At 44.5% G+C, this 25,078-nt stretch overlaps 1 protein-coding gene across 2 annotated transcripts in view; it reads left to right on the forward strand.

Moving 5' to 3' along the window:
- LMCD1 (LIM and cysteine rich domains 1) overlaps positions 1-25,078 on the forward strand; it is a 55,943-nt gene that overhangs the window by 22,762 nt on the left and 8,103 nt on the right. For both annotated transcript variants that reach the window (XM_039886605.1, XM_039886606.1), the window contains 3 exons: positions 4,636-4,724; positions 10,201-10,456; positions 17,321-17,650. In XM_039886605.1, coding sequence (XP_039742539.1) covers positions 4,636-4,724; positions 10,201-10,456; positions 17,321-17,650 — 675 coding nt within the window. The remainder of the gene's footprint in view (positions 1-4,635; positions 4,725-10,200; positions 10,457-17,320; positions 17,651-25,078) is intronic.

Below are 25,078 nucleotides of genomic sequence, written 5' to 3' on the forward strand. Positions count from 1 at the left end.
CACAGGTTGTCATAATTGTTAAGGAAGAGAATGCTCAAGTAAGTAAAATCACTCCATGGACTGTCAAGCTGTTATTTGGAGTTATTGATGGTAGTAGGGTAGTGCTGGGATCATTTTTCTGTGTATGATTTCAGTTCTTTTCTGGACCTTCCCATAACTTCGCCTCACTCCAACATCTCCATCTTCCCTCCGCCATCCTTTCTGGGACCCCTTAGGGGAAGGTTTGTTTTTAAGTAACAAAGCATGTTGACTAATTATCCTTATTAACACATGTGCTTTTGGAGCTTATCTATAAAAGACAAGTCAGAGAAGTTGACTCAATAGAATTTAGTTTCAATTCAGAACACCTCAAATCAGAAAGCAAACCCAAGAGGGCATGTGATTGTGTTAGACATAATTTTCAAAGAGATAAAATCACAAATCTTGTGCAAATATAAAGTGAAATTTAGCAAAGATTTTAGTCAACTCGTTAATTAATGAAAGAATCAGTAAGAGATTTGGACCAGTCCAAAAAGCTTTTGAGGAGGTGTAGTTATTTATAGTCAATTTAATGTTAGGACAAGACAGATGGGTTAGGCACATAACTAGCTAATGTCCTACAGGACAGTAAACCATAACCTTTAGGATTATCTTTTTCAAAAGGACAAAAATTATTTGCATTTGTATCTCTGTTTGTATCGTATCTACAAGCTTACATGTAACACCAAGTCTTGGAGTAGAGCAAAATAGATTTCTCTAGATAATCCTTGAGGGTGTTGGGGACAGGGGGTAATGCCATATTTGCCACCATGTGACATTGACGGGATGTGCCACACATCTTTCTGCCTTATGTTCAAGTTTTAGATAATTTTTTAACAATGGTAAATACTTATTTCAATTTACCAACAACCTTTTAATCTTACATGACACTTACAACAGCCTTATTGGGGCAAAAAGAGCAGGGAAACCTCGTTTTTCAGAGGCGGCCGAGTCGCACAAGAAGAGAGAATCTGAGTTGGGCGAACTCCCATCTCTAATTCCAGGTCCCATGCTCACCCCTAAATTACATATTGTACTTCCCATTTTGGGTTTCCCTTCATCACAGTCCTACATTGTTCTTGGTGAGATTCCACCCCCCACCACCGTAAGATTTCCCTTAGGGATCACCTGAAGATAAATGCTCAAAGGAGGGAGGAGTCTCCTGTGGCCCCTACCCCTTGAATCCCCAGGGCACCCCTGGTCTGATCTAAGTCCTTTTACATCTCTGACACGATTCAGTTCCACAACATCAGATGAACCATATCCTACTATCCTGAGCCAAAGAAAATTGTCAAAACATTTTATCCTTCTCTAAAAATAAAAAAAATAAAAAAATAAAAATAGATGCTACATTCCAAGAATCCATTTTTTTAAGTGACAGGTCCTTTTAAGCTCTTCTCAGCTACCGTGAGCCACTGTGCCATCTTTCATCTGAGACGAAGTCCACATCAGAGAAACCCACTGTTTATAAGCCAGAATCTCTCTTGAAACACTATTTCTGGTTGATGTTTACCCCTCCTCGATAAACACGATCGTCATTTTCTATGTTGGAGATAGCTGGATCTGGCTGACTCCTGGATGAATGGTAGGCAGTGGACCAATGGCTATTTATTGTGTTAAACAGTCTGCCAGGAAACTGGCTGCAAGTGTGGCCTGATGGCCCAAGTCTATTTCTTTCTCACAAGGCCTTTTTTTCCTCTCTCCCACAGACTTCTGTCACAGTGGAAAGTGTCCCACTAGCAGGCTGGAGACTAGGGCCAACTCTGCTTCTTACACCTAGTTAGAGAGGCAACACTTACATACATTAAACAGAGAGTAAGAAAGTATGTGGGGTGTACAATTAGTAAAGTAGTTCTGAAGTTCCTTAGAATTCTGAAGTTGGGAAAAAAATCGATTCAGGGTCTCTCATACTGTTTACACAGGAAATAATGACGTAAATGAACATTCAGTACATAACAAGTGCAGTCTGAGCCCTTTCCATGCAGGAACCCATTAAACCCTCACAGTAACTCCATGAGGCAGATTGATTCTTATGATCCTCATGACACAGATGATTAAAGTGAGACTCCGCAAGTCCAGTCACTTGCCTAAGTTCAACAAGAGAAAGGTGCAAAAATTGGGACTGAACCCCTGACCATCTGACCCCAAAGCCTGGACCTCTTAACACAAATAGCTGCCTGCTCTTTACCGCTCTTGCTTCCACCATAGGCTAGCATTTCAAATGCTCTGGAAGCCCTTTTGCATCCAGTGCCCTCTATTTTTGTTTGATCTTATGATCCTTCCCTCCCATAGCCATACACCCTTTTGTAACCTCTCACAGAACGAGGATTCTTCAGAACAAGATTCAGGCAATCTTAACCCAGGCCAGTTTTCTCATTTTACAGAGGAGCAATTTAAGATGAGTGAGGAAATGAGTTGCCTCTAGCTGCCCAGCTAATAAATGTCAGAGTGGGCACTGTAGGGCCAGCGCCACCTCCACCCTGCAGACCAGTGCTGTGCTGTGTTATACTGTCTGACATCACTACTTCTAAACCAAACCCTGAGCCAGCAGCTCAGTGCTCCTGGCCATGCATCAGGACTAATCCCCTTGTAGGATGACTATGAAATGAGCCACGCCTTAGAAGAACAATAATGCTTAAGCATGCAGGGTGCTTGGGCACTTACAAAATGCTTTCATACAGCTCTTCTGTGTCCAGGCTCACTGCCTCTGGGTCTATTTAAAACAATCCAACATGAAGCCTTATTCATTCATTGTGTACCTCCCAAAGTAACCTTTGGATCACTCAAATATTAAGTGTGAAAGGATCACTGTATTTCAACTAGTAGAATCCAAGGTGTCAAGAACAAGAGGCGGATGTTTGCATGGTTTCATACACCAGTGGGTTTAGGGAGCAAAGTTCTGCCCATGAATGAAAGTTACCAGCTTAGGATGATGAGTTGGTTGTGAACATCATCTTGTTTTTCAGTTTTAATATGAATCTAATACTGAACAGGCACAAGTGTGAACATGCTTCCCTTCAAATATGTGCAACATGGCTCTTACTCTTCGAGGCTGTGAATGTGAGTTAGAACGAAGAGAGCTGACATGTCCCAAAGAGCATACTCAGATTTTGACACCTTCCCCATCAAACTTTTTTGTACCTTTTTGCCCTCGCGCATTCTCTTCTTTCTGCCAGGAATCCCCCTCTCTTTTTCTGCTAGCTCATTTTACATATAGCCCTGACCCAGAGTCATGTCCTCTAAGAAGACTCCCTGGATTTCCCATATGAGTTTATTGACACCTTACTCTGTGTTCCTAAAGTCTCTGTGAAAATAAAAGCAGCACCATTATTAGTGCCTAATGCAGTCAAGCACTTTACATAGATTATCTCTGTACCCATATCACAGGTAAGAAAACTGAGGCTCAGTTAGTCAAGCTCAATGTGACTGTTAAGTTTTGAAGTTGGGTTTTGGAATCCGTGTCTCTCAGGCTCCAAAGTTCATGCCTTTCTACTATACATCAGACAACTTCTTGCCTCAAACCTACCCCCCAGGAGCAGGTCATAAGTATGATTTTCACTCCCTATCTCCCCCTAGACTGTAACTTCCTCTAGGGCACACCTGAGTCTTATGATGTATCCCTATACTTGGCACACAGTAGATGCTAAAGAAATGGTTAAATGGATCAATAGATTGTTAAATGAGGAGCTTATCTTTTTATCTTACTAATTGACGGAGCTTTGCTTTTGATAAAATCATAAGACATGTACACACCTATGCCAAGTCGTCCACACAGCACCTGACTCCCAATGGAAGTCAGAAGTTTCTTAGCCAGCAGATCTGTATATTAACCCACTGCTTCTCCAATTTTAATGTAATACAAGTCTTCTGAATTTTGCTGAGTGCAAATTCTGATTTAAGAGGGCTGGGTGGGGCCTGAGGGTCTACATTTCTGGCAAGCTTTCGATAATGCTGCTCATTTGAAGACCCCACTTGAGAGCCATTTGGGTCTAAACATAGCAGCAGAAGCAGCCATTGCTCTTTTGTTACCTTTGGCTGGTAACAAGTAATAAAACCTGACTCGTGCATTGGTCTCCTTCCAAAGGATGACCAGCTTCGAATACTCCTGATTTTCCATGTTTTAGCAAGATATTTAAGTTATGCTTTGAGATATAAACATTTGGCAGTATCAACATTTGTTTGCGCTTCGGTTTAATCACACCCTATCAATAACTTACAAGTAAATGAAGGAGAGGACATACTCACTGAAGGATTCCATTCCAGTGACAAGTGGATCAGGGGAGTAGGAAGGGTGGGGAAGGAACAGATGATCCTTCACAGCAGCCTTAATATCTGGCAACAGCTTGGGAGCCTGAGAATGAGCCCCCATTGCATTTTTATTGGGAAGGACCTCACCCTTGCCTGCCCTCTGGCCACTTTTTCAGCTGATCATCTGGTAAACAGTAAGTAGCGGTAAGCAGTAGTGCTCCTGGTAAATAGTTAGTAACGGCTTATTCATCTCAAGCCCTTTGAACCCTACGCAATCCCTTTGCTGGCATGCCAAGATTTTCAGAGGTCAAGCATCCCCAGTCTAAGACATTTAGAAGGAAAACACCCTCTTTTCTGCTCCTTTTCCAGATGTCCTTGGGCCAGCAGCAGTCAGCAAGAGGTGTGCCTTGTTTGAGATGCAAGGGGACGTGTTCGGGCTTCGAGCCACATTCGTGGAGGTAACAGAGTTTGTCAGAGGAGGCTCTGCCTGCTTTCACTTCTTAGCTGTCCTTTCAAGGAACCTTGGTCATTCTCTGCTGGGACTGCTTAGGATGCACATCGTGGGAAGGGGTGGCTCTGGAGCAAAAGCACTTCTGATTGGTCTAACTCAGAAATGCCAGAAAAGCCCTTGGGAGCCAAGATGAAGGAGAAAGTTAGCGCTCCATAAACCATTTCAAGGTGGAGGCTGCCAGGCTCAGCCCAGCAAGAACTGCACTGAGACAGTATGGACAGTTGTTAGTTGCTGCCGGGTCCACTCTCGGTAGAACTGGCTGTCCTGGGATTTGGTGCATGGGGTTGCTCTCCTCCCACTGCACTATCTATCATGCCCATTGGTGAGTTTTGATCTGTAAGTCATTGTGTCCATAGTACTTAAAAACCAGGATCCAGTATTCATGTCCAAGTAGGAGGGTCATAAGATCCAGGTGGATTTTTTTTTTTATTATTGAGGGCTCCAAAAACGAGGTAGGGCTGCCACACTTCACAACTCCCAGCACTATTCACTTCAGCATCTATGGGGATGGCAACCCAAGGGTTGTTCAGGCCTGTGAGAGAGAGGCTAAGCTCTGTAGGCCATGATAGTAAAAAAGGAGCTTTTTCTTCACTGCCCAGAGCATTGCCTTGGGCACTCAGTGAAGAGCAAAACTTGAAAGGTGTTTGTCTCAGAAATGTTGACTTCTACTGTGACACTGCAGTTATAAAAATATTTGTTGAACTGAGCCAAATATTTTGTTTTTAAAAGTTGAAATAACCCAAAACAGTAGATATTAGTATCTCCATTTTGCAGATCAGAAAACTAAGAATGAGTAATGAGGAGATGGCTACTAACTAGCAGGATTCAAACTCGGGTCTGTAAGAAACCTCATCCTATGCCTGCAACCATTCTGAAATACTGTGTGCCATGAGCTTTCAAAGCACAAGACTGTCCCTTGAGTCCATTCCCTGACACTCCTCACCTCAGAGGCATTCACTTGGTCTTCTGGATGCAAGGACCTTTCCCCTGCATAAATTTCTCCCTCGGTTAAAACACTCCTAAGAGGGGGAACCCTCACCCACACCCCCAACCCCACAGTGCATCTATTTTGGCCTCTTGAGCTCTTTCTGGCCTAGGGGAGAGTCAGCTTTCCTCTCATGTCACCCCATTGGTCCTAAAGCCACATCAGAGTGTCATAGAACAATGTTGGCTCCTCATCAGTTTAGGATCCTTAAGACAGCTTAGGAGGCCTCCTTTTAGAGTTCCTGGGGCAGGGGATTAATGTTCCCTAAATGCCTACACCAAGTCAGTTTAATAACGTTTCCCTCACAAATCACGGTCTCATGCTTCCTATTGCCTGACATCTGAGAATGGTCATTTAATATATTTTGTCTGGTTTTCTAGTTGTTTATGGGAGGAGGGCAATTCTGGACCCTGTTCCCATGGCTCAGCATTGTTTTAATCCCTACATTTCCTCATCATCTGTCAAATTATTTGAACCTCAAGTAAATTTATCCTTGAGAAATATAGATTGCAGCTTGTACATCCTACATATCAAATGTCATCTTTGATTTGAACAACCTTAACGGGGACCTAAATTCAAGCCATATTGGAGCAGTGAGGTCCCAGACCCTTAGGGAGGAAACCATGTCAAACCATTTTTATGCTCCAGTTCTCATACTTTCAATAGTTTGAAAGATATTTAAATGATCAAAGTGTCAGCCAGCCTGGTTTTGTGGGAAAGGCCCTCAACTAATAATCACAGGACAGAATTCTCTTGCTGACTCTGCTTGAACAAGACACTTCCCTTCTCTAAGTTTCCAATTTCTCATCTGAAAAATAGAGACATTGAACCTGATGTGCTCTAGGATCCCCTTCCAGCTTTACCATAGTTTTCCATAGTTTCAGGCAAATCGTTTGCAATCGAATGATTCATATGGTCAGTATAATTAGAATGGAATTAGTATTAATAGCATAGAATAGTAGAATTACTTAGAGAAGAGGATACAAGAGCAGACTTTCAGAACAAAAATGTTATAAAATCGTAAGGGGGTGTTCCCCCAGCAGCCTCTACCATCCCTCTTTCCAAATGGCCATGCCAGGTTTCCTGAGCATCTGGTCAACTTCACAGGATGCTGAATTTCCCTTCAGGACAAAGGAAAACACACCTTCAGCACTCCAGGTATTTCAGAACCCAACATAAGATCTCTTCCTTGCATGCAGAGATTGTTTTAAATATTATTGTTATTCTAATTAGCTTTATTTTTTCAATGTACACCGACTTCAGTGGGTAGAGAAAAAAACTCTGATTTGAGGAAAACAAGACGTAATATGAAAAATGGAAGAGAAACCACTGGCTCTTCAAATAACAAAATTTTGCATTCTTCAGGAGTTGCTGTTAATAGACTCCCCAATATCCTCATGGTGGCACCCCTTCTCATGAGGTCCTATCTCCAGGTCAGCTTTAGCAGCTGCCCCAGGAATTATAATATTAATTCTGCTTCTCCTCACCAGGACAGGAGATCCTCATAAATAATTCTACGGTAATATAATAGCTGGACTTCCTGTGGTTTTCAAGGAACAATGTAGAGAAAGTCAACCTGAGTTGCTTAAATTCCTGAAAGGGACCAACTAGTAATTTGGAATGCATCAGAATCACCTCAGGACCAGCATCACAAGTCCCATGCCTGTATCCCACTCTGGATACAGGAATCTGACTAGCTGGGACCAGGGTGGGTCATGTCCAAGTTTACCAGCTCTCCAGGTGATTTGGGTGCACAGCAGAGTTTGAAAACTCATCAACTAGACCACTTTCTATAAAGGGCCAGATAGTAAACATTGTAGGCTTTGCAGGCCATATGGTCTCTCTCACACCTATTCACCTTGGTCTTTGTAGCATAAAAGCATTAATTTATTTAAGGACATGGAAATTCAAAATTTTTTTACCATTTAAAAATGTAAAAACTATTCATAGTTTACAGGCTATAGAAAAATAGGATTTAGCCTACAGGCCATGGTTTACAACCCTGATGTAGACCAAGCATCTCATTTTACACAGAGGAAACTTGACCATGGACCTATGGTTTCTCAGTGTTCAGACTTGATTTGATGCCAAGGCTGTGTCTTTTCCAAACTTCCAGGTTGCCTATGACAGATTGCAGAAATGGTCATTTTAATATCATTGAGGACCTTTCTAGTGTATCTGTGTCCTGCAATCCAGGTACCAGGAAAGAGTGGAGTAAACTTCTATAAAGTTCCAGCAATATGCTTGGCAACATGAAAAGCATGAATAAAGGAGAAATAATGTTGACACAATCTCAAAGGACATCTCATATTCATCAATATTTTCCCATTTCAAAGTGTTTATATTCCCAGCATCGCCAATAGCATCCTAAGAATCTACATTAACCAAGAAAGCAGAGGACAGCTTCCTCACCCATTTACAGAAGGTATTGAGGAGGTCAGAGGACCCACAGGACACTGGGCTTTCCTTCGCCTCTTTCCTCTTCCTCCTCCTTCCACTTCCTGCTGTCGCTCCCACATTAAACCAATGGTGCTATCACTTCTCTTCTTAGGGAAGCAGTCTCCTCCATTCCTCAGAAAAGGGAGAGGCAAGAGAATATTATCTATCATGAATAAAGTGCTCCAATTTTGCAAAACAAGCAACCCCTTCTTATGAGAACAAAAAGAAAAGACCTCTTGCTTTTGCCCTGCATCGCCTTTAATATCATATTCTCTTTTGTAGTGCTAGAATTGTCCTTAAGATGAGCAGTTTTAATTTTTCTCAAATTGCAGCCCACTGAGTATGAATTAGACTGCAAGCTTCTCCTCAAATGATATTGGAATTGCTGCATTCATCCCCCACTTTAAGTCACACCTCACATCAGTGTGTTAAAGAAGCAGCTTCACACTGAAGAAATGTGTTTAACCTTCTGTAACTGGTCCAGGCCAGCAGAACTACCCCAGAGCATATACTACTCTCTTGTGGCCCAACCTGATTCTCCTTTGCATTATTTCCATCTGATTTTCTCCCCCTCTCACCTCAATTTTGGCTTCTTAAAGGTTGTGATGGGGCCTCCATCTCATTATATTAGACGAAGGTTTCTCAACCTTAGCACTATTGACATTTGAGACCAGATAACTCTTTGTCGTGGAGGGGACTATCCTGTGAATTGTAGGATGTTTAGCAGCGTCCCTAACCTCTACCTTGTAGAAGCCATTAGCACCCCATTGTGACAATTAAATGTGTCTCCAGATATTGCCTAATCTCCCTGGGATACAGAATTGACCTTGGTTGGGAACCACTGATGTAGACTACAAGGCATGCCCCTGCCAGTCCCACAGTGAATATTTATGATATATGACTTATGATATATGAGTTTAGAAGAGCAAAGGTGGTTTCCTTTGGGCTTGCCTGTCGTGGAAGTGCTCATGCAGCTGCAGTGGCACCTTGCTTGCTTACACTGCCCCATCCCTACTATATGTCTTGACAGAACTCACTTTACCTAATAAGCTTTTAAATCAGATGCTTAGAGCATCTGGGACACAGCCCACCTACAATGACAGTCCAGAAAGGGAGGGGCAAAATTTTCCTCTCACACTGTGGAATTCTCTGGATTTCTAAACCATGTTGTATGACACAAAGCGGCCAAACTCTTTTGTTTCTAATTGTCAGAAAGACATGTCAGGCTTTCCAGTGAATTTGAAGCTTCCCCAGGGTGCTTTTTCTTTTCTCAGCCTCATGACCAAGCCTTGCCAGTGAACACCATCCCTCCAGACCAAGGGATTCTCTAAGCTTTCCCTTGAGCCCTGTCTACCAGTTTCTTGAAGAAAATGTTCAGCTGTATTCTAACTTCAGAATGAGTGCTCAAGAGTTTAAAAGAAGCTGCAAGGCTCATGAATCTTGGGAGACAATTTCAATAATCTTTTGAACAGGGGTCCACAACTTTTTTTATAAAGGGCCAGATAGTAGATATTCTAGGTTTTGAGGACCAAATGGTCTCTATTGCAGTTACTCGAATCTGCCATTGTAGCCTCAAAGCAGCCAGAGATGATATGCAAGTGAATGGTCGTGGTCCTGTTTCAAGAAAACTTTATTTATAGTTTGTGGGCCAGGTCATGGGCCAGTTTCAGCCCACAGACCATGAAGACTCCTGCTTTAGAGCACTCTAATGAATAAAGCAGGCTTTGTCACCACAACTGCTATGAGGAAAACCTTCTGCTCTTTTTCCAGCAAAAGTCATGCGCCACATTCTCCACAGGTAGACAGACTGATAGAAAGACTGGAGTCTGCCAAATGCAGTCCCAATCCCAAAGGCCCTTTGGTCTCAGATTACCCTTTGTCTGCTGCTACCCTTCTCAAGTTACTAAAGTTAAACTTTGAGCTTGCTTTCAAAAGGGAAGATGGTGCCTCTCTTTTCTAGAGGTTGATCTCACTTGTCCCCATCTCTACCATGCCCCAGGAAAATTTGCAAGTCATGCAAATGCAGCCAAGAGGACCACTGCCTGAGCTCCGACCTGGAAGATGATCGGAAAATTGGCCGCTTGCTGATGGACTCCAAGTATTCCACCCTCACAGCCCGGGTGAAAGGCGGGGATGGCATCCGGATTTACAAGAGGAACCGGATGATCATGACCAATCCCATTGCCACTGGGAAAGATCCCACCTTTGACACCATCACCTATGAGTGGGCTCCCCCTGGAGTCACCCAGAAACTGGTAAGACAGCTTCCTCCAACAAAGTGATTGCTTTTCTGCCCTTGTAAATGTTAGCCATGCTGGGTTTTGAATTTCAAAGACAAGGTAAGAAGAAGGCAAGGTTGCAGAAATAGTAGAAATGACTATAGTTTCATTTCTGCTTGTACCTCACAATGTGATCTTGTAGTGAAGACTGTCTGGGCCTCAGTTTTCCTCATCCATAAAATGAGTAGAGTTGTTCATATGAACTCTTAAGGGCCCTTCCAACTGTAGTACAGGGTCACTCACAGTTCCCTTTGGGCTCCTCACTTCTGAACAGAGGATGGTTTATCATCCAGAATGCTCCAAGTGCTTGTCTTCATCTATGAGATGTTCATTTCCCCTCAAAGTGGCCTGGGATGTGCCATTTGCAAGCATCTAGGAGAACAGAGAAACAATCCTTGCTTCTCCCTAACAGCTGAAGTCTCTTAGGCTTAGAAGGGAGGACCAAACTAGCTTTTTCACAACTGTGGGGAAGAGGCACCCAGAGAAGGCTTTGGCAAATGATTGGAGAGGCTCTGAGGAAGGTAGAAAGGATAAAGCCCACAGAGAACAGGTGATTTGCATAAGGTCATACCCTGGCTGCCCCTTGGAATCTCCTGGGGACCCCCAAAAAAGCCCCTATGCACAGGCCTTGTCTCAGACCATTAAATCAGAAGCTCTAGATTGTAGGATCAGGATCACCAGATGTGAGCATTTAAATGATGCCCCAAGTAATGCCACAGGCAGCCACGTTCAAGATCTAGTAGACTAGATTGATGCTCCTTAAATTTCGACAAGCATATAAATCAGCAGCTTGCAGAAATATATCCAGTAGGACTGGGCCTAAGAGTCTGCATTCCTAACAAGCTCCTAGGTGATGCTGATGCTTACTGCTGGTCCCCAGGCCACACCTAAAGTAGCGGTCCTTAACATTTTTGGTACCAGGGACCAGTGCTCCTATGAGAGCACTGATGCCTGATGATTTGATGTGGAGCCAAGGAAGTGATGCTAGCTCTGGGGAGCGACTACAAATACAGATGAAGCTTCACTCACTTGCCCACTGCTTACCTTCTGCTTGCGGCCTGGTTCCTAACCGGCCACGAACCTGTACAGATCTGCAGCCCGGCAGTTGATTTCTACAAGTAAATGAGCTAAAAGAGGTCCTGGTCTAGATGATTTCTACAAGTAAAAGAGCTAAAAGAGGTCCTATAGACCTCTTTTATAGCTTGACATTTAATTAAATCTCTCCTGAGAGAAAAGCAGAGCCTTTGGAGTCCTGTGTGGTCCCATGTCCACAGGCTCCTCCACAGCTCCTGCTGTACCCTCTTCACTTAATACCTTAGGGTGTACTGGCCTTCCTCCTTCCTGCTCTGGAACACCCTAAGCTTTCCTCCTCCTCAGGGACCTTGCACTTGAAACATCTTTCTCTGCTCTCGCATGGCTGAGTCTTTCTGACAATCAGGTCTCTAACTATCCAAACTGGTAGTAGATGCCACCCATCTTCCTACTTTCTTTCAGTTCACCATTGTTCTTTAGAAGCTTTTAGAAGCAAGCTACAATTATATCATATATATATCTGCTTAGTTGTCCTCTCTCTCCCACACTGGAGTGAAATGAGGTCCATGAGGGCAGACATCATGCTGTCCTGTGCATCGTCCTATCCAGCACCTTCTACCGTGCAGGGCACATAGGAGGCTTGATGAGTACATGTGCTATGTCACCCTCCTGGTCAGTGACATTCCACATATGGTCTGTGGAATGGCACCACTTTACAAAATCCTTACGACTGGTCCACAATGACAAGTATAGAAACTGAGAATAAATGTTGGGAAAATTCTGTAGCAGTTGACATCCAAGCATGTGATCAGAGAACTCCTCTCATTGAACAGAATTCTCTTGTGTTCAGACTCACGTGGAAATCTCACGTGGCATGTATTCCATTATCATCACATGCAGTGAGCGCACAAATCACTCTGCAATAGGTGGACAAACTAACCAAACAAACCTGATCCTTTACCATAGAGAGTTTGAGCAGCACAGTTCTAATCTATAGCTTAAGAAGTGGGGGTGGGAAATCCCTTCTAAGTAAATAAAGGCAAAGATTTATTTTTTAAAGCTGTACTTTTTGAAAAGCGTATTTAAAAAAAAAAACAGTTCAGCATTCATAAGCTCAGACTCCCTGTGAGGTAGGAATCATTTTACATGTAAGGAAACACAGAATGCTTAATTGGCTTTTGCCAGTTTGAGGGGCTAGGCAGGCGCAGGTCCTGAGCCACAGAAGGTGACAATGAACAACAGCAGAACTGGGATATGCTGGCTGGTTCCAAACATGGTCTGCCTCCAGCGCCCAGGTCTGGGTAAGCCATCAAATGGGTCTCCAAGATGTCTGTGGAAACTAAAGCAAGCAGCTCATAAAAGAGCCGTCTGTGGGCGTCAGGATCTGGCTGGTGAAAACCCCAAATGCTTGGGCCCCAGACTAATCAGAGGACGGCATCGTCAGGCTATGATTAATGCTGGCTCATAAAACCACATGGTATAAAGGCCCTTCTGTCTGCTCCGCATCTGGCCTGCCGAGCAAGTCACATTTCTGAGATTGGACAATTCTCCCTTCCTACTCACCTTCTCTACTTTTTTTTTTTAAATTACCAAGTAATCAGGATTGATTCTACTTTAGAAATGGGACTTAATCTTGCTATTTGTTATCCTTCTCAACCAGAATGAAACCCAGAGAAATTCTTAAGCCTTTAAAAAACGGTCACAATAAAGCTAGTTGCTAATATTTCTTGAGTACTTACTATATGCCAGGCTTTATGCTAGGAGCTATATATGCACGATCTTACCTAATTTTTCAACTGTTAGAAATGTACTATTATTACCCTCATCTACAGAAGGGGAAACTGAGGCTTAGAGAGGTAACGCAGCTAGGCAGATGTCCCATAGCTGATTTAAATGTCAGAGACAGGTCTCGAAGTCAAACCTCCCTGACTCCAAAGCTTGGGCTGTTCCCTACCAGGCCAGGCCAGGCAAATGGGGTGGATCTAAGGGAAGGCAGGCATCTGCAGTTAACATTTCTAGGGAAGGCTTCCAAGAACAGGGAGGGCCTTGAATGGATCTTTGAAAGCTAGCCAGGATTTGGAAGGAGGCAAGATAGAGAAGACAAAGGGAACCAGCATCCCTTGAGCATTTTGTATATTTTATCTTACCAACACCTTGCCTCTCCTTATGTGCAGAGTCCCTTAACTGCCCCATTTTACAGGGGAGCAAACAGAGACTTGTGAGGAGCCTACACAGGGGTGGCACTCACTCATACCTCACCCTCTGCTTCCGTACCCATGGCAGAAATTGCTTATCAGTCAGAGCACTGTCTCCCATTGCACCTTCATTGGACCTGAGAATCTTTCTCAACATTGCTCTTCTCAATGCAAATAACTGCTATTTACCAGGATTGACATATAATATAAATCCATTTACTGTCCTTGTCTGACAGCTGGAGAAGAATTAGGAAGAACAGAATCGGGATTGGGTCTTCTGATTCCAGAGTCCATGTGTTTTACTGCCCAACCCTGAGAATAGAGCCTCTTTCTCTTCTACTTTTCTCTGCATTTTTAATTTTTCTCCTGATAAATCCTGATTCCGGAAACCACTTCACCCCAAGATGTCCCAGCCAGACAGCAGAGCATCAAGTGATTCAGAAAGGTCCTCATGAAAAATGTAAAACCTAACCCCATCTCCAACTGGTCTGAGAAGAGGCCTCTTACTAAAGATTTTGGGAACATGACCTTAGCTCCCTGGAGAGATACCTAGGAGATTATCTTATAGGCTCTGAGTGGCACAGGCAGCTGACTCAGACCCAACCCTCTCTCTCTAGCATGACATTCCCAAGTCTATAACATTAATAGTGATTTCCTGAAGAGCTGTATTGAGGTGGATTCTGAGACCCTTGTCAAGGTTGATTAGTAATGTCTGCCATGGGTGCGTAACTAGGAAGCATAGACAAGAGTCTTAGGCCAGCCAGGCAAGGCCATCAAAAAACATACATCAAGAGGCAGCTGTATGCTGAGGCCTTAACAGTACAAAGGCAGCTGGTACTCAGCTGGGGCTTGGAGCTGCAGTAGGAAAACTGGGTCCCTGGGAGGGAAAACTCCCTGTCTCCAGGGCCCCAGCCAGGAACCTGTGAGCTCTATAGGCCACAGACACCCATAGCTGGGACAGAGCCATGAAAGGACCCTGTGAATGCAGGGATCAACAAGAGCTGGGCTGTGCAAGACTTCTACCACAGAGTTTATTTGTAAAGCTGAGCAGGGAGGGAGGCAGGCCCTTGAAGGCCAGAGCTGCAGACATATTCAGGAACTGGAGAATCCTAGCACCAGGCAGTACATACCCAGTCCACTCACCCTGACGTGACAACAAAGGGAAACTCTCCCAGCAGTTGGGGGACATATTTTTCTTTCCGCAAACCATCTGTCTTTTAGAGAGGCAGAATAGAAGGGGTTGAGACCCAAGCTGTTGAGTTCAAAGCTATTTTTAGCACATACTAGCTGTGTGACCTTGGGGAGATACTTGGGGAGGAACTCTCTGTTCCCAAGGTGTAATATGAGTACCTTTCTCCTAGGAGTGTTGTGAGAATTAAATGGGTTAACATATGTAAGGCACTTAGAAGAATGTCTGGAACATTGTAAGCACCATGTAAGTGTTAGTTACTCCTATCATTCCTTAAACCACTCAACCTGCGGGAGTGGGCAGCCTTCACTGAAGAGGTTTCTCTCCCATGAGCTGAATATGCAGTGAGACTGGGACTGCTTCAACACATTCTGGCAGAGTGAGCAAAGCTCTCATTTCCTCTTCTCCAAAATCCTTCTTTAGCTCCCAGGAGCAGAGCAGGCCCCAGGCAATAAATGAGAAGAGCTGTTCTTCTCATTTATTCCCCAATGTTTGCTCCCCAATGGCTGTTTCCTAACCACCGGGCCCTGGGCCCTGCCCCAGCCTGTTGGCTGTTGGCTGTTGTTTCTCTGTCCTCTGATGGTCACAGCCACTTCCCCGACCCACTGTTCCCAGAGAGGCCCCAACCCTTGGGTGTCCTGCTTCAGACTCACAGGGGAGGACCTAACTTCTAGGCCCCTCCACACTCCTAAATTAGTCTTTGGATGGGCCCAGAAAACTTTTCACAGGATCTACAAGTGATTCTTATGCAGCGTAAAGTTGGAGACGGTTTCTCACACCTAGCTGTCTGGCATGTTAATGCTAGAAGCCACTTGCAGTTTCATAGTGATCAAGAGTGAAACCACAGGTTGCCCTGGTCTTCCCAAGACTGAGTCAAGGATAAGTCTTTCCCAGATGTGTAGTCACCTGAGTAGCTTCCTGGGGATTCTTGTTCTTTCAAGTATTGGGTGAAGGAGCTTGGCCTCTTTGGCCATCCAGAATCCATCACCTCCTTGGCCCCTTTCCTAGGCTATAAATTTGGGTTAGTGCTACTGCTCATCTCTCTCTTAGTTGTGATAAGGATCAAATGAGGTCGCCACAGACTTCTCACAATGGTTAAGAACTCAACGATCATGCAGATGAGGAAACTGAGGCTCAGAGAGGCTGGGTACTTTCTCTGTATTACATAGAAAGCAGCAGCAGGATTGGATCTAGAAACCCAAATTCCCTGATATCCCAGGACTCTGTCTACCATCGAGGCCATCTCCTGTGTCTGAGAAAGCACCTGGAAGAGTACGGGACAGTGCAGATGCAGGGATTAGCAAGGTATGCTGTGAGCCCATATTGCCAGAAGTCATCTCAGCCAGGTGATCCAGAAATCTAGGGTAGAGCCACCAAGGGGGCATCCACAGCTACCCCTCAAATGATGAGTTTCACAGGAACCCAGGTCTCTTCCTTTCCTTTTCTAAAAATGCCCTGATTCAGAATTTATTAATGATGAAACTCGGCAAATACCAGGCTCTGAACTAGTACACCACCCCTCAGGTTCCTCATCCCTGCTCCCTAAAATCAAGCAACAACTAGATTGCTTATTATGAATTACAGTATGACTTTCCAAGTCGTTTAGCACAATTCCAAGATGGGTCCAGCCCCAATGGCACGATATGGGGCAGGCGGTTTCTAAGATGGAAAATTTGGCAGCAGCCGCCTTGGCAGTAGGAATCAGGAAACCTGGTGAGGGTGTCAGGGTCAAGATCTGGGTTTAACACAGAAATGGAGAACAGTTGTCAAGAATAAACAATTGCTTTTCACAGTTTTCATGCTATATGACCTTGACCTTTATTCCCCCTTTCTCCCCACTCAAGTATAAACTTTTTGTTCATTTATTTTAAAAAGTCCTAATTGGACAGTTATATATGAACATATTAACACTCGGATGGTTACCATTCATGTTGACATGAAAATAGTTATTGACTTGAGACCTTGTCAGTTCTACTATTAGAAGGTGCCTTTGCATATTTTTCAATTAATAAACCATGAAAAATCTTATGCCCATGATGATTTAATTATACGTATCTGAGAAAGGTAATTTTAAACTAGATTGACTTTTTTTCTAATTGGGAGCATTGCCATGAGGTAAGTGAAGTAAAAATAATCAGTTTTGATGGAAACAAAATCTTTGTCACAAAGCCAGCAAATCTAAAATGAACATCAACTTAAGTTACACCATTTTCATGATTTGTGACTACAGCTTGAGAGAGAATGAAAGCTTATTTAGGCTTCTTTTGGGTGTTACCAAAATTCACAACATCTCTTCTTCGAGAATCCTTGAGTTCTATAAAAACCCGAAGAAGCCAGAAATTGTTCACCTTCCAGATTGTACCAATTCTTGGGTCTCTGCCTGGAGGCTTGAGAATCACAGTTGGTTTCTCTCCTCCTGCCTAGGGACTGCAGTACATGGAGCTCATCCCAAAGGAGAAGCAGCCAGTGACGGGCACCGAGGGTGCCTATTACCGCCGCCGCCAGCTCATGCACCAGCTCCCCATCTACGACCAGGACCCCTCTCGCTGCCGCGGACTTTTGGAGAATGAGCTGAAACTGATGGAAGAATTTGTCAAGCAATATAAGAGTGAGGCCCTCGGTGTGGGAGAAGTGGCCCTCCCTGGGCAGGGAGGCTTGCCCAAGGAAGAAGGGAAGCAGCAGGAGAAGCCAGAGGGTGCAGAGCCTGCGGCCCCGACTACCAATGGCAGCATTAGCGACCCGGCCAAAGAATATGTAAGTCTCTCCCAGGCCTCCAGGGCTGTTGCAACCACCCAGGCCAGGGCTGCACCGTCAGCCTTTTTCCCTCATTCATGCACTCATTCATGTACTCATTCATGCATTCACACCTCTAGCAGCTATTTGGCGCTCATTACTCTGTGCCAGGCACTGTCCCATGGAAAAAAATACAAGGTCGCTGCCCTCAAGGGGCTCATCATCAAGTGGAGGTCACAGACAACCAGACATCACAGCTTAGAGAAAGGGCACCTGAGCTTGCTTGGGGTGTGGGTAGGATTGGATTAGGAACTGAGGCCCGAGTTGGCTTCAGAAGAAGAATTAAAAGTCACTCAGGCCTTCAGGCTTTGAGGGGAAGACCTATGCTGCCCTAAAGAGATGAACATGTACAAAAAGGCCCTAAGTTCCAGACAGCATGGTGGAATCAGACGATTGAATGAAGTCCCACGTGACATATAGCGGGGTGAGCTAGGGAGAGGCAGGACACAAGGCTGGCAAGGTCATCAGGGGCACACTTCCTGCAAAGTCAGGCCATCCACCCATTCATTGCTCAAATATTAATCAGCCTGCGCTGTCTGCCAAGCCCAGGTAGTTAAACAAGCAGAGGGCACTGCCATGGACTTAGGGCTTTACTCTGAGGGCCATTTGAGCTGTGGTAGGCTTTCCATCGGAAGGATCACAGGATCTGAGCTGTGCTTCTAAAAGTTTACTCTAGTACGAGTGTGAATGATACGCTGTGACAGATGAGCCTCTGCCTGAGAAAACACAAAGGAGGGACCATAGTCTGAGCGGTGTAAGCTTCAGTGATGGGTTAATCTTATTCTGTTCCTCAGGAGGTAAAAGTACTAGCTTGAGATTGGTGCCACATGGGACTGATGTTTGCTAAGTTTCATGGCCCCTACACCCCACCTTTTGCTGTCCCCCACCCAATCCCTGCCACTTTCCCATCAGCCAAGTGGCCTCATGCTTGACATTTAGAGATAAAGGCTTGAATACATGAAGACTTCAAGCAAATTACCTGCCTTACTGGGAATGGGCTGACCCAGACCTCCCAAGGGAATGCCAGCCCAAACAATGCTGTCATTACATCCAGAGAGGACTGGCCTCTTTCTTTCCTGCAGTGACTCAAACATGTCATCCCATACTCTTGTCCTGCATCTCCAACCCCCATCTCTCTGGCACATTCACTTGGGATTGCTGTCCAGTGAACTATGACCTCACACTCTTTATCTGAGAACTCTAAGACAAAAGAACAAAACTTATTTTCTCTACTACAAATTTGGTGATGATGTCGAAAAGACCCATTTCTCAGGAAGAATACATGTCCCAGGAACTTTAAAACTTAGATGTAGTGACCATGTTTTATGAACTAGTTTCCTCCCAAACTCTGCCCTCTATCTACCCTCAAATAGCTGTCTGTCCTTAAAGCATAAGTATTGTGTAATTCCAAGTTGGAAGGCGACTTCTTTAAGTCGTCGTGACATTTTCCAGTTGCCATTCCCAAGAGAGAGATGCCGATCTGAGAACGTTATTTTATTCTTGACCCAGTCCCACATTTTGTTCAGTGAAGAAATGGGACAAAGATTGCTTGAGATTCCACATCCCTGTCTACAGTCAACTTTAGGAAATAGTGCTGACACTTAAGAAGCATTTAAACAAAATTAGAAAGTAAATGTCAAGTGACAGAGTCAGAAAATAAGGTCAAAAAATTGATTGGCCTGGGCTGGCTGGGGAAGACACCTTTCTCCTTCCTTACCCTAACCCCAATCTAAATTCAATAACTAATTATGTGATAGTGGCTTCATGTCTGTCACCCCCTCTAGATGCTGAGGTCTTGTCTTATTCATCTCTGTATCTGCAGCAGATGCCTTCGATAGAGATAGTAGGTGCTCAATAAATATGCGATCCATGAGTGAATGAACAAATAAATGAATAAATGAATGTTCAAACAAATTGAGCCCAGAAAGATGGGTACAATTTAGATGGCCCTTTTGCCTAGGAGGATGATGAGATCTCAATTTTTCATTTATTAAGCACCTGCTCTGTGCCTAATAACACACTCACCCTTTCAGGGTCTTTGTTTAATTCGCACAGTTGCCTGGTGGGGTGCATTTTACCAACCCCATTTTACAGGTGAGGTATCAAGAGATTCAGAGATAATAGTTAACTTTTCTGAGGTCCTGTAGTTTCTAAGCAGAAGAACACGGATCCAATACGCTTTCTAAAGTTATAAAACCGTGATTATTACCTGTTCCAGGAAGAAAGGAGGCTGAGTACTTTTATTTAGTCCCTTTTTGTCTTCAGTGGGGGAAAAACCTATAAAGGTAGCTAGACAGCCTGCCAGGCCATAGACCATGTGTCTCAAGCATCACCACTGTTAGAAGCAGGCTATACTCCCTGAACTATTCTGCCTTACCCCAGAGAGTGGCCTCATTAAGTGGGTGTGGGTGCCAGTCATCCGGGGTCCTGTGCTCCTTTGTTTCTCATAAAAGGGCAGTATAAGACAGTTACCAGGGCCAAGAATCGGGTGCGAATTCTGATTTTTGCTCCCCAATGAGGGCAATGAACTTGGCTAGAAATGGCCAGGGAATTCAACTTGAGGGCCCAGGTATGGGGAGGAAATTGTAGGACTGCACTCAATACCTCAAATCCAAACAGAGATTTATGAAAAAACAAATGGAGGCAAAAAATGGGACACGTGAAACTATTATACAGGAACTATATTTGGTAACCTCTCTGTTTATCACCCTAAACTAATAGTGATTGCTATCACTGTTGTTAGCAGCTACAATTTTGTGGGTGTTGCTGTGGGCCAAGGGCAATGCTAAGCACTGCAGTATCTGATTTAAAGTTCCCAACCACCCAGAGACATGAAAAAAGCCTGCGGGATTCTAACCAACCTCTGTGAGACCCCAAGTCCATCTTTTCTCTTTCCCAAAGCTTATTCCTCAGAAAGCGAATGGATATTATGGCATAAGAGGGTTGTGTGGACCTGTAAGTTTGGGAGACATTAGAGTAAATAAAAATAAATGAGTTTCTTTACAGCAGGACTTCTCAGGGCCTTTAGTAGGCTAAAGCAGTGGTTCTCAAACTATCACCTGGAAGGCTTGTTCAAATTCGGAGGGCTGGGTTCCACCCCACAGCGCCCTACTTAATAGATGTAGATGGGACCTGAGAACCTGCATTTCTAATGAGTTCCCAGGTTAATGCTGATGCTGGTCTGGGGGCCACACTTTGAGAACCACTGCTAAAGAGTATTAAAAATCACCTTACATATAAACTCAGTGAAAATGATATCACCAATTTGGTCTATGGCGAGGGGTCCAAGAGATGGTAACCCAAGCATTTTCCAGATTTATTTGACCTCCTGGCTTAGGAAGTCCAGCTTTGAAAATGCTGCAAAGCACACTCACATTCTTTGAGTTCTGGAAACACAGGCACAGAATTAAACACATTGCTTTACACCAGACCCTGGCCACTCGTGTCTTGACCACTTTACACTCAGCAATCTGGGACCATGAGATCCCACTTTCATCTATGCTGTGTTTAGCCTGCACTGGAGGGCAGTTCTCTCCTGTGAGGCTCCATCGTGCTGCAGCTCAGTCTGGTACAGACAAGTCCTTCTTCAGAGACCTTGAAAGGGGCTCAGTTGGGGGCAAGTGGGGTCAGGCTGCCGAGCCCTCCCTGACAGCTGCTCACTAAACTGCCCTCAGAGGAAAGAGTTATCCAGACCAGAGGAACAGTATAGCCAAAAGCCTTTTCCAGCTCACCTGTGTGAAATTCCCACCCATGGACTGAATTTTGAGTGAAGTCAGGCTGTGAGAGACAGTGTCTTCTGAGCTTGACCCGTCCTTGTGGCCAGGGCTGTCTGGTTATGCAGATCTGAGCATAATGTGCAGATCTGCGCCCCACCCCCAGCTTTCAACCCCTAGGCCTTCACACAGGGTGATCTAAAATTAGCCGTAGCACATCTGAGAATGAACCCAAGAGCTGTGGCTGCCCGCCCCAACTGCAGAGCAGTCCTCTGAAAGCATTATTAATACACTGAGGCTTGGAGAGACGGGACACCATGGGTAATGCCTTCAGCATAATCCGTCTTCGGGAGGAAACACAACAGCAGAAAAATCCCAGATGCTAACTAACCCCGTGTTCCTCCCAGAGCATGCCCTCTAAGTCAATGAGACCAAATAAAAACCCAAAATATTTAATCTCCCTCTCTTGCCCTCACCTGTATCACTGTGTGTGTGGCCGGAGGGAGAGAACTGTTACCGCATAGCAGGCCCATTCATCTCTTTGAATCCCCCTAACAACCAGCGAGAGAGGATGGGGCTGTTATACCCATTTTACAGATGTGGAGCTTGAGGCACCAGCTTGCTGATGAGAGGTGGGGTGAGGCTGCAATTCCAACCCAGGTCCTTCTGAGTCACAGTCCTGTGGAGTCTGAGCAGTCCTGGGTGGGGCCCAGCAGAATGAGTACAACAACACAAGGGGGTATGCATTTAGGTTTGCTGGGGTGAACAGCAGCAGTGTTTGGAGTAACTTGCAGCCCCGCCCAGTGGAGAATTGGGGGACTTCTTGTCTGCATGTGAGAACAACGGAAGGACTGCCCCACCCCAATCCCACTTGCCATGGGTCTTGGGGGATTCAAAGGGTTCTGTGGGCAGCGAGCTGCCAACTCCAGCAAGCTGGACAGTTTCACACCAGAACAGTGAGGCCCAGACCCACTTTCCCAGCCCTCTGCTCCCACCTCTCCCTCCTGGATGGAACCTATGGGTGCCTGCGCACCCTGCAGGCGATGACCTCAGTGCTCTGATTGCTAACATCTCCACCAAACCATTTCTCTGTGTTTGGAGAGCTTACGGAATATTCTCTCAGAAATTGAATATACAGATTTCCTGGACATGGTCATTTTGCCGAGGCATTTCCGCCCTTCCCTACACCCCAAACTTGTAACTGAAGAAAGGGGAAAGAAAGCCAGGATATAACATCTAGTGTAATCTCCACCCTTTAGTATTTGCCATTCCTGCTGGGACTCCCCCTGCCCAGCCCTTTCCCCACACCACCCCCTTTTTCAGGCCAAGCCATGGCACCAGAGAGAGTGACTTGGAAGAAGAGACTAGATTCAGAGAAGTGAAGACATTCCTTCAGGTTGTAAAAATTTGTTAATTTGCTCTCAAATTACAGTGTGGTCCTCCTGCCCCCCTCCCCCCACAAGAATGCACAGAGTAGGGACTGGAGGCCTGGATCCCCACCCTCCCACTAAGGTCTGCCTCTCAGATGGAAACTTACAGCAGCTGGCAGCTCAGCCTGACTCCAGCCCCAACAAGGGACATATTTGTGGGCAAGGGACTTCCAAATCTTTGTCAGAACAGATGTTTGGCATGTGGCTCAGCAGGCTGGCTTTCCTGCCAGCCCCTCTCTGGGAATTTGAAACCACTGCCCCACCCCCACACCTTGTACCATATGAGCTGGAGGACAGGAAGGTAAGAGGCCCAGAGAAACAGCCCCCCCAAAATTGCCATAGTAACCAGGCTTCTCAACGTCCACCTCCCTCCTTTACAGTGGAAATATTTTAATAATATTAAGAGAGATTTTTTTTTTCCACAGAAAATTCTCTTTATCCCACTTTTTATACTATAAATACTTTATGTTGCCACATAGGCCTCACAAGCATCTTTTCTTTTTTTCTGAAGTGGACTACATAATATTCTACTGAGTAAAACAGGAGTTGGCAAACTTTTTCTGTGAAAGGAAGAGAGTGACTATTTTAGACTTTGCAGCCGTACAGTCTCAGCCACAACTACTCGCCTCTGTCCTCGTAGAACGAACACAGCCATAGACTATCTAAACAGATGATAAAACTTTACATAAAAGTTTTATGTAAATAAAACTTTATTTGCAGACACAGGCAGTGGGCTGGATTTAGCCCAAGGATATAGTTTGCTGACCCCAGGACTAGAAGAACCATAAAAAATAATTTTAGCTTTTTATGAATTACTTTGGTTTTATCCAATTTTATTTTGCTGTTATAGGCTAATGGAAGATGGGCACGATAATAATGATGATGATGATGTCGTCTGACCACCTAGGTTGTGCCAGGCACTGAGCCAGAGGCTTCTCATTGTCATTTATTTAATCCTAAGAATTATCCTACAAGGTATATTATGCCCCACCCCCTTTTAAAGACTAAGACATTAAGAGAAGTTCTTAGCAAAGTTAAATAGCATTTTTAAACTTCAGGTCACAACCTCTCAATGGGCAGTAAATCATTTTAGTGAATTACAATGAGTTTTTTTTTTTCTTTAATTGGAAAACTACTTCAAGGGTAGTAAATATTTTTCTGGATACCGTTTGTCTCAGGGGTGTGTATGTAGATGTAGATGTGTAGCATTTATGAAGCCTTGGCTGTGTCTTCCCCCTTCACCAGATAACCAGTGAGGGAGATTCAGTTAGAAATGCCTAAGTTTTTCCTCTTGTGGCACAGAGCCCCATATTTGATAACTTGCCCCAAAGAGAAGTGTGAGGCAAAGTGGTTGGCCAGCAACAGTGACCTCCACGTGTAAAGCGTTTCACAGGAGCCAGCACCTGCTACATGCTTCGCAGAAGGAAACCGAGGATCAGAGAGGTGGGTGACTTGTCTGACCAGTGATGAAGCATGGTACAGACCTCATTCCAAAGGCTGTGACCCTGACCATTGCACCTTAGACTGCCTGTTGTGCAAACATTCCCCAGGAAGATGATAGTGTGGGGGAACAGAACGCAAGAGGCTAAAGATACCAGAAATGACACTGGGCCAGAAAAGAAAAAAATAAAACCTCTGGGATACATAAGGCTACAAGGCAAAGATGGTGAATAATCACCATAAGAGGAAATGAGGAGATGCTGTTTATAAATAAATTGTTGAGTATTTGTACTGGAAAGAACCCAGCGCCTGAATGCAAGGCCCTTCTGTTAATATTTACTGTATTGTAATGGTGAGATTTTCACAAGACACTCTGGGTTTAGACTGGGTAGGGCCCTTTGGATAAGAGCCTTCCAAAAGAGACAGCAGGATTGGGATAGAACTTCTGGCAACCCTGTCAGAGAGATTATTGCTGGTTTAGAGTGTTCTACATATCTGTTGATTGCTCTGAAGGCCAACGTGGCTCAGTCCTTCGAGACAGCTCTTTGGCTGTGTAACCCTTGGCCACTGTCCTTAATTTGCTGTTGCCTAAAACACTTTGTGTCTTGATTACTTCTAATTCAGACATCTTAATAGTTCCATGTACCCACATTTTATGTTCTAGTACCCTAATGCTATCTATCAAACCACCCCAAGATATAGAGGCTTAAAACAATTGCATCTGTTTTGCTCACAAATCAGCAGTTTGGGCAGAGCTCAGTGGGGATATCTTATCTCTGTCCACGTGGCATCTTTTGGAGCAGCTT

The sequence above is a fragment of the Pteropus medius genome, unplaced genomic scaffold (assembly GCF_902729225.1).
Source record: "Pteropus medius unplaced genomic scaffold, Ma_sr-lr_union100, whole genome shotgun sequence".
Taxonomy (NCBI): domain Eukaryota; kingdom Metazoa; phylum Chordata; class Mammalia; order Chiroptera; family Pteropodidae; genus Pteropus; species Pteropus medius.